A 10,016-nucleotide genomic window follows, 5' to 3' on the forward strand; every position below is an offset into this window, starting at 1 on the left:
TTTACCAAATTGACCATCCCAGCCTTGCCGTAATGGTCCATTTGATTCACCTTTTATTGTTTATTTTATTTTCACTTACTGAATACGGGACAGACTTGACTGGGGGAAAGAAGGGGAGAAAGAAAGAGGGAAAGAGAAACAGCTGAGAAGAGGGACGGGGGAGAAGGGCAAAAGATAAAAACCAACAGAATGAGCAGAAAAGAAAAAAAAAAGAAGTCTTTCATCTTAGAAATAATGTATTGTGGCTCAGACAAGGAGGAGACAGAGGTGTCGTTTGGTCTTGCTTCCCGTGAGTTAGCCCGGGAGCACAGCCGTTTATTAGCATTCAACAGAAACACAACAACAACAACAAAAAGGCGCTCTCTCCACCCAGAAACACACAGTCGCAGAGAGACAGCGTCACCTGTAACCATGGCAACATAACCTGCGGCCTGGAACAACAGAACATAGCTGTCCCACCCCAAACAACCCTGACCCACTACAGCATGCTGATAAACTCCTATAACACATTGATAGCTTATATTGTACAATTTACAACATGTGATGTATATTGGTCGTCCATTATAATAATGAGGGCCTTAAATTTGAAAATCTGACACATGAACAGTCCCTGCTGTTAATCAGCTGTTGTCTGGTGTCCATTAGTATGTGTGTGTGAGAGAGAGAGAGAGGCAAACAGAAGCTATTTTAAATTGTGGTTGTCAGCTTTAATACTTCACGCTATGATAAATAGGCTCCCAATTTTAGTATGACACAAACTGACTGAAAAAAAATATATATATATTTTGTTTCCTACACTAAAATCAGTGTCAATACTCAAAATCACATGACAGTCAGGGACACTGACAAAGAAATAGATATGTTTTCAAATCAAAGATTTATTTTTCAGGTAAATGGTTGAATATGATTAAAGAACCATGCTTGAAATGAACAAATTTTCAGTTTAGCTAAACCACCATTAAGTGCATCCACCCGATTTAATTTTTTATTTATACAGAACCTTTCCAGTTGCTGCCGCTTGTTGTCTGATTTCTGTTATTTGCCTTAGAAAATGCAAATTAAACCCTCACAAAGGTTAAAACCACAAATATAACTTTTACAGTTGGGTATTAATTTTTTATGCAAAAACGGAATTATACTATGGAGTCCTCCATTCACCTAGGTCAGCTTAGCACAAAGAGCAGAAGTCACCAAAATAGAACCTAGTGGTACACATTAAGTAAAACAAATGGAAAAGGACTTACACTTAAAAATGTATGTAATAATTACTGTAAATAACTGTGAAATTTCAACTGTAAATGACCATCAAAAAGAGTAAATATTTGTAATTTGTATGCTAAATTACTGCAAATTGACAAATGATAAATTGCCTTTATTTTTACACTGCTAATGTGCTGAAAATACGCTATTTTACAGTAATGCGGCACATTATCTTTGAAAACAACATAAAAAATTTGTAACATTATTTGCAATTAATCACCTTACAATTTGAGTGCTCTGGAATGCACACAGTCTTTGCAGACTACTAAGGATCAGACATCCTATCAATATGCAATCAATTATATAACTCTAATCATTAATGAGTATATGTTTCTAAGCATAAATGACAATCCAACAATATAACTCTGACCACAACTTTTAAAAACTTTCAAACTTCTGTTTTCTGCTGTGTTTCAGATATTCCAGGATGCTGGATTTCCTTTCTGCCACCAGCTTCTTATACTCTTCGTCCAACCTCTTGCCCAAATCGCTCATGCTCGTGTCTGCCCGATTCTCCCTGGGCTACACACAACAGACAATAACATAATTTAGTGACAGTGTTTACAGATGATCATCTTTATTAACGAACAAGTCCAGTAAACAAATTTAACTTCTCACCATGTCTTTAAAGGCCTCTCCCCTGTAATAAACCGTGGAGCCTGGATACTGCATTCCCTCGTCACGTAACTGCTTCATGCTTGAAGCCACCAGATGCAGCTCCTCTTCATCATAGGCATATACCTGTTGGTCCTCACAGGTCATCAGAACGAGCTGCTCACATGGGAATGAGATGCCCTCGACCACACCAATAACCTGCATGGTTACAACCTTCGGAAGGTAGAATTTCCCCCAACCGTTCACCACAAGAAAATTATCTTTGTAAACGGTGTCTTCAAGCCTTGCTTTCCTCAATGTGGCACCAGCCGGCTTCTTTAAGGGGAAACGCTCACCTTTATTTGCAGATACAATCTGTGAAACACCTGCTGGGGAGTCATCCTCACCTGCAACATATGGCAACACATGCAGTTTCTTTAAGGATGGAAAATAATTATTTCAGCCTTCCTTTTACATGAGACAGAGATGATTGTACTGTACTTTTTTCTCTTTTGACAGGTGGGACATGAGACACAACAGGAAGGTTATGTTTCAACCTGAAATACAGAAGAGATTATGATTGTTATAAAGTTTATAAGAACATTTTTCCTTTTACAATCCATTGTCATGAAGCCCTCAGGCTCCCCTTATGATGCTCTCCCTCCTCGATTTTTCAAAGAGGTTTTTCTCACTATAGCATCAGCTGTACAATCCATTGTAAATAGTAGTTTGTCCTCTGGTGTTGTACCTGTCAATCTCAAACATGCGGTGATTCAGCCTCTACTCAAGAAACCTGCTCTTGATCCTGATATTATTGCGAATTACAGACCTATTTCCAAACTGCCTTTTATCTCAAAGATTCTTGAAAAGGTAGTTTACAAGCAATTAATGTCCTTCCTAGAAGAACACGGTATTTTAGAAGTTTTCCAATCTGGTTTTAAAGCTTTACATAGTACCGAATCTGCCCTTAAGAGTTTTTAATGATGTGTTTTTGGCAAATGACTCAGGTGACTGTGTTATTATTGTGCTGTTAAATTTAACTGCTGCTTTTGATACAGTGGATCATAATATTTTAATTTCCCGTTTAGAGCAGTTGGTGGGTATGCGGAGTACCGCACTGCAGTGGCTCAGATCCTATTTGGCAGAGCGGACTTTCTCTGTGAAACTCGGGGAGTTTGTATCCTCTGTTGCTTCTCTTCAATGTGGGGTCCCACAGGGTTCAGTTTTAGGCCCGCTTCTTTTCTCTCTATATCTCCTACCCCTTGGGTCTATTTTCAGGAAACATGGGATTTCTTTCCACTGCTACGCCGATGACTCCCAGATTTATTTCCCACTTAAAAAGATAAATGGCTTCTCAGTAGACCCGCTGCTCAGATGCCTTGATGATATAAGGGCCTGGATGGCTTTGAACTTTCTACATTTTAATGAACAGAAAACAGAAGTGATGGTTTTTGGTGGCGCTTCTGAGGCCACTATTATAGATCTTGGTTCACTGGCACAGTATGTTAAACCAGTCATCACTAATCTGGGAGTTAAAATAGAGGCAAATCTTAAACTTGAAAGCCAGGTCAGAGCTGTTGTAAGATCTAGCTTTTTTCATTTGAGGGAATTAGCCAAAATAAAGCCTATCTTATCGAAACAGCATTTTGAGACAGTAATCCATGCCTTTGTTACTTCTAGGCTGGATTATTGTAACGCACTTTATTTTGGGGTTAGTGATGCGTCCATTAGGCGCCTGCAGGTTGTGCAAAATGCTGCAGCACGTCTTTTAACTGGAACAAAAAAGTTTGAGCACATTACCCCAATTTTAATTTCACTCCACTGGCTACCTGTACATTTTAGGATTGTTTTTAAAATTCTCTTATTTGCTTTTAAATCTCTTAATGGCCTGGCCCCCCCCTACCTCTCGGAGCTACTACAACCATATACACCTCCCCGTTCCCTTAGGTCCGCCAATCAGCAGCTCCTTAAGGTACCAAAAACTAAGTATAAATCTAAAGGTGATCGTGCTTTTGCTGTAGTTGCTCCAAAGTTGTGGAATGATCTACCCTTGCATGTTAGGCAGGCCTCTTCTCTCTCTGAATTTAAAAGTCTTCTTAAAACATATTTATTCGCTGAAGCCTTTGGCATTGATTAGAGGGGTTGACTCAATTTGTTTTGACATGTTTCAATTTATTTTAGTTTTTTAGTTATTTATTTTATCTTATCTCATTTTAATTTTCTTTACTTATGCTTTTAGCATGTACAGCACTTTGTGAACTCTGGTTTTATGTTAAAGTGCTTTATAAATAAAGGTGGTATGGTATGGTATCCTTTCTCTCGTGCTCCTGTAGCCCAGTCAGTCAGCCTCACTATATGGAGCTTAATGCCAAATAATTACTGTTATGTCTATCCTCCTGAAGTCATAGCATCACAGTAATTTGTTTTGTATGTTCAGAAGCTTTGTGCTTGGGATATAAGTTGCCATTTCTGCACTGAACCATCTACAATCCTGAGTCCATACATCCTGTGAGTGTTTGGTTCAAGGCTTCAGTCTACAGTCAGAGTCGGGTCCTCATCTTCAGTCACAACAGTGGTTGTTACTGTCTGTCAATGTTTCTGAATTATTTAAGTATATTTCCTAGAAGTATTTGTTTCATTTCACTCCTGTGCATCTCTTCTCCCTCTGTGTGAAAGGCAGTCTTCAATAAGAGGTTAGGTCAGTGTACAGATGTGCTCCATATTCCTTGATTCAATCGGAAATTTCACTTTTCAGTTAATCCAGCTCATTACAGGTTATGTCCATGATGCTTGGATTTCATATCACACTCATGCTAATTTACAATCAACAATCAACTGGTGGGGGAGGCTGTTACATCTTGCAGGAGGTCTCCTCTCCAGGAACTCACTCTGCAGGAGGGGGAGATATTGCAATCCCCCCTGGCTTCTGCTCCGCGGCTGCTGAGTGACCCCTCATCTGGGGCTCTTCTCAGCTCTTTCCGGGATAGTGGCGCGGCTGCCCCTCTGTTGGTCTTCCTTGGTCTCCTTTGCTCTGGGGGCCTCTGGATGTCTAGAGCCTTGATCTCTTCCATACCTGCTTCATGCCCTGGAGGACGGGGCTGTGGCCCCCCCACACCCTCTAGCAGATCATTACATGAAGGAACCTTTTAAATACAAGCGCGTCCATGCTCACAGGTGTACACACGGGTGCTCACACACACAAACTACACCCTTTTTGGCTCCTACCTCAAAGCACACTGTGTTCTGTTGATCTTACGTGCTGCACAATAATGTTTAATATTTAGTATTTACTGTTATATTCACATAGGTCATCGCGATGATGTTGTTTATTATATTGCTCTTTTTTTTTTTGCTTGTTTTCTCTTTTTTCTTTCTCAACAGGTGATCCAGGTGGTTGATATATGTATTTTTTGTCGGTTTGTTTTGTTGGTTTTTGTTTTTTGCCTTTTATCACCGTTCCTCTTCCCCGCTGTTTCTCTTTCTCTCTTTCTCCCTTTTCTTTCCCCCAGTCAAGTCTGTCCCGTATTTAGCAAGTGAAAATAAAATAAAATAAACAATAAAAGGTGAATCAAATAGACCAATACGGCAAGGCTGGGATGGTCCATTTGGTAAAGTAAATCCGTTGGGCATCTTTCTTCGCCTTTAGACAATAATTCTGATGGCAAAAGAACCAAATGGGACAGGAAAAATAATAATAATAATTTACAATCAACAATAATTATTTGTTACTTTCTTTTGTTTTGTTTAAACATCATAAACTCCAGTTTACTTGTGCTGCAGATCAAGTACCATAAGTACACATCTCTAATCCTCACTACATAAATAAATCCACAGGTCAGAAAAATTACATGACGAATAACACCATACTCATGACAAAACACAAAAACCTCACAGCTGGAAACATAAACAAAGCTGAAGTTTAATCTGACAAATCAGGTGTGTACAGCCTAAATATCAGAAAACTGCTTCTTACCTGTGACGCTTTACAGATGGAGCCATTCTGATTTTCTGTCACCTAAAAAATTAAATTACATCATTAAAAGCAGTGGTGGATAAATATTTGAAAACTTTATTGGTTCACTAAGACCACAGTGAAATAATATAACAAGCTTTTCTGCCTATTTATATCACTGAAAAACTTTCAGCCAATCAAATAGAGTTACTTTTCTGTTGTTTGCATCTATGTGGCTTTGCGTCTCCAATAGAAACACAATCACATACAAAAACAAACACACAAACAAACAAAAAAAGCAAACACTAAAATGTAAACCATCAAGACAACTGAGCTTAAAGTTGGGAACTGCAAATGGTCAACAGAACAACAAAGTAAAATAAATCCCAAATCAAGTCCCAAAATAATAATTACATAGGCTGCAACAACGGAACCCATATTCCCATAAAACGTCCCTCCACCCCAGATGCTGAGGAACAGGAAATAGCAAGAACTGGTTTTCCAGTGATTTCCAAGATCTATACATGGTCCCGGATTTTTTTAAACTCATCACTGACTGCTCAGTTTGAGAGAGGAAATCATAATAGATTATTGCTTGGTGACAGTGGGTATCCTGTAAGGATTTTTTTGTTTACACCATACTTCCACCTAATTACACCTGTGTGCACTTTGGGTCTGGTGGAGCGCATGTTTGCAGCAGAGATAAAACTGGACGCACCTGCAAGTGCCAGCAGCCGGTGCGGAAACCTGTGGCGAGGAGAAGTCGCAGGCTGACTGACGATGTGGACGCTTCTTACTATGAAGACAGAAATAACAGAGGGTGCACTAAACTAAACGGTCATGTTTTACTAGTTTTACATGGGTTTGCTTTCATATTAGAGCCAGTTTTTATTAAATCTTTTCTGCACAGTATTTTAAAAATATGCATGTATATATCATAAGTAAGTCAATATAAAATATATTTTAAAACATTTTAGTAAAATCTAAATTTAATAAATCTGAATCTTTTTTACATTTTTTGTTTGCCACCTGTACACATGATTTCTGTTGTGCATATTGTGAAATGTCAAATGAACAACAAGACCCAAAGTGTAGCTTCTGTTTTCTTGTTCAATCTCGCATGCGACCACGCTGAGTGTTTACAAAGGTAAAGAAAAAAACTCTAGCTCTGGATTTTCATAGAAGAGATGTATCCAACAGTTTTTACACGAGCAGCAAACACGAATTTGAAATAAAGGCATAATTAAATAAAACCCTTGCTCACTACTGTTTAACAAACTGTCACGGTTCGCCGGAGCAAGCCGTGTGGAATATGAAATAGGACCCAAAAGGCAGCAGCTCTGGTGCAGGTGAGTGTTTATTTACAGGGGTGTGAGTACAAACAGCGGTGGCGACAAAACATGAAACCGGAAACCTAAACTGGGTAAACTAATAACACAAACCAGAAACGAGGATGCAGGGAGGTCCGGGGAGATACATATGGGAAGACGCAGGGAGACCGAGGGGAAACAACACAGACGAACCAGCAACTACCATAACAGAAGACATAACTTAAATACACTCAGAGAACACAGGGAGATTACACACAGGTGGGGAACACAGGTGACACTGATAAACATAACGAGACAGGGCAGGCGTGAACACAACATGACGCATACTGACGAGAGACTGTCAAAGTAAAACAGGAAGTACACAGAGGTTCAGACAGGAGGAGAGAGAGCACGGGGAGAACACAGACATAACAGGCTGGGGGAAACATGGAATAAACACAAAGAGAGACAAGAGCTCATAAATACACAGAGGGGCACACAGGGGGTAAGAGTCACAAAGGGAAAACACTTAGGGAACAACACAACAGGACACCTCAGAAAACATGGCCTAAATAAGGAGCGAAAATACAAGGAACCAAGAATACTGGGCCAACATGGCCCAGGACCATGACACAAACAAGTAAAAGTTGCTGGTTACCACAGCCGAAGAATCATAGCTTTTGCTGCTTTGACCGATATAACGATATATTTCGCACAGTTATGCTCGAGAATGTGACGCAGAAGCTTTTTAGCTGGCTGCCATGAGCTTATTTTACATTTATTTTGGTTTGACAGAAAGAAATCCAAAAGGGGGAAACAATATGAAGATATTGGACAAAATTACCAATTGTTTTTTTAAACATACCATAAAGAATCACAACCAAAGTCCCACGTGTGCACTGCTCAGAAAAGACAACTTTAGTTCAGGTAAGTCCTGCTCTGTTTCATCAACATCATCAACAACACGGCTCAGCTCTCACCATGTGTCTCCCACTTTTCTTACAAATGTTAACATTTGTAAAAGTTAAAAATATGTGTTTGACCTCAATTGATATTCGCTACAAAGTGCAAAGTTATAGAGGACACGAGCATCATTATTGTTGTTACAAATAGGTAATAGAAATCTGAAAGCAAAAATTTTGTGATCAAAATAATTATTTACTCAAGTTTATTAAATAAATAAAAGACAATAGTTACCACAACAGTAGAACTGTGGGCTTGGCAATCATCTTGGAAAAGGATACCTAAGCCTGCTGTGCAGCTTTTATTCACTGCAGCCACTCCCAGTTAGACAACCTCCGTCAGTGTTTGTATATACAGAGCCAGTATAATAAATAAATATGTAGCACAATCAGTATAAAATCCTGAAAGCTACAAAACATGGGATGGTTCATTTACAAACACAAGTTTCACTCTTTTTTGTCGAAAAAATCAAATTGTTACACACTTAAATTTACAAAAAAACCAAAAATGTTAGAAATCTGTACTGTCATGAACAAAAATGTAAACCTAATTGAGGTCCAAAATATAATTGACTGTTTTGGACTAGTTTTGATTTTACATTTGTATTTCACCTTCAAATAGTTTTATTTTAATATTTTCAGCTTGCCTTGCTTGGTATCATTCTTTTCAGCTCAACCTCATTACATAAAAACATAAAATCCTAGTAGTAGGGAAACTTTGTTACTGTAAAAACCACAGACATGTTTAGTAAATTATGCTCAACATGTAAAAACTTATGCACAAATTTTGTAAACAGACTTATATACAACTATTTATCTAAAAATGCAGCCAGTGTATCTGCCTTTGTTTGTTTGTTTGTTTGTACACCCATTTAAAAATACTATGATAACTAAAATGAGAGAACAATCTGCTGTCAAAAGGGAGAAAGGTTGGGTGAGCCCAGGCCTCAGGAGGGTAGCCAAGCTAGTGTAACACACCCAAAGAAAGATTCTAGGTCTACCATGTTACACTAGTGTTCAAGAAAGTGAGAAGGACAACCCAACCATCGGAGTGATCTGGAGGTGAGTGATGGGCAGGAGGGCAGGTAGATGTGGGCTCTGTGAATGTTTCCAGAGAAGATAGCCATCGGAGCCTTTTCAGGTGAGCAGTCTGGAAAAACCATTGTTGAAGTGACGGCAGGTGAAATGAGTAATGGTCCTGAATTTCGTAGTGGAGAGCACTAGAGAAAAATTCAAGTGTGCACCAAGTTCGGACTGGGCCTCAAATTACTGATTTAATGTATGTATAAAAGAAAATACCGAATGTCTCATTGTTATTGTTGGATTATGTTGGATTCTGGATTGCTAAAACCAGTGTAAGCTAGTCACCCAACTTAAACATGGAACATCTACTTAAATAAATGTTGGCCTATTCTTTGATTTAAAAAAAAAAAAGACAGAAAGAACTGACTGCTGGGTGAGTTAAACTTGCTCACATCAGCAGAGAGAGAACAGCCTTGCACCGTAAAAACATCTTGAATAAAAAAATAAAACAGCTCTAACTCCTGTCTCTTCTCTTTATTTTTACTATTTTCAACAGAAACTTGAGTTTTACGATTGTAGAACCTTGAGAGCCAATACAGAAAACTGCACCATTACAGGTTGATATTTGCTACATTCTCCAGCAAATAGAGCAGAACTGGATTCCTCCAAAACCTTGCAGTCCAGCACAAATGCTTCAAATTTTTAAGAGTTTTGCATAGCCTTGTTTTGGCCATCACAACCTTCAGGGAACTTTGAAGGAATGTCCTTTCATGGTTCCCTGAAGGTTACAGATTGTTGGGTTATGTGAATAAAACAGAGAACTTAGATGTATTAGGAGCAGCTGGTTGTTAGGGAGCCTCTGCTCATGTTAGACAGACAGAGTGCTGAAGTGTTGCTGCCCTCTGCTGGACTGTG

The 10,016-nt window shown here is 38.9% G+C and overlaps 1 protein-coding gene across 1 annotated transcript; it reads right to left on the reverse strand.

Annotated features, from left to right (window-relative positions):
* Window positions 1-367: 367 nt before the first annotated feature.
* Window positions 368-8,372, reverse strand: LOC120744626. The gene is made up of 6 exons (XM_040049127.1): window positions 8,314-8,372; window positions 6,525-6,602; window positions 5,828-5,869; window positions 2,356-2,411; window positions 1,879-2,261; window positions 368-1,782 (listed from the first exon to the last, which is right to left on the reverse strand). The coding sequence occupies exons 3-6, from the start codon at window positions 5,851-5,853 to the stop codon at window positions 1,639-1,641; spliced, it is 609 nt and encodes a 202-aa protein (XP_039905061.1). The 5' UTR covers window positions 5,854-5,869; window positions 6,525-6,602; window positions 8,314-8,372; the 3' UTR covers window positions 368-1,638.
* Window positions 8,373-10,016: the final 1,644 nt, after the last annotated feature.

The sequence above is a fragment of the Simochromis diagramma genome, unplaced genomic scaffold (assembly GCF_900408965.1).
Source record: "Simochromis diagramma unplaced genomic scaffold, fSimDia1.1 OVJJ01000426.1, whole genome shotgun sequence".
In the NCBI taxonomy this organism is placed as follows: Eukaryota; Metazoa; Chordata; class Actinopteri; order Cichliformes; family Cichlidae; genus Simochromis; species Simochromis diagramma.

Coding starts and splice junctions, on each gene's coding strand:
- LOC120744626 (XM_040049127.1), bottom strand. CDS start 5,853: ATGGCTCCATCTGTAAAGCGTCACAG. Junction 2,412..5,827: donor CCATCTGTAAAGCGTCACAG/GTAAGAAGCAGT, acceptor TCTGTATTTCAG/GTTGAAACATAACCTTCCTG. Junction 1,783..1,878: donor GAGAGGCCTTTAAAGACATG/GTGAGAAGTTAA, acceptor TGTTGTGTGTAG/CCCAGGGAGAATCGGGCAGA.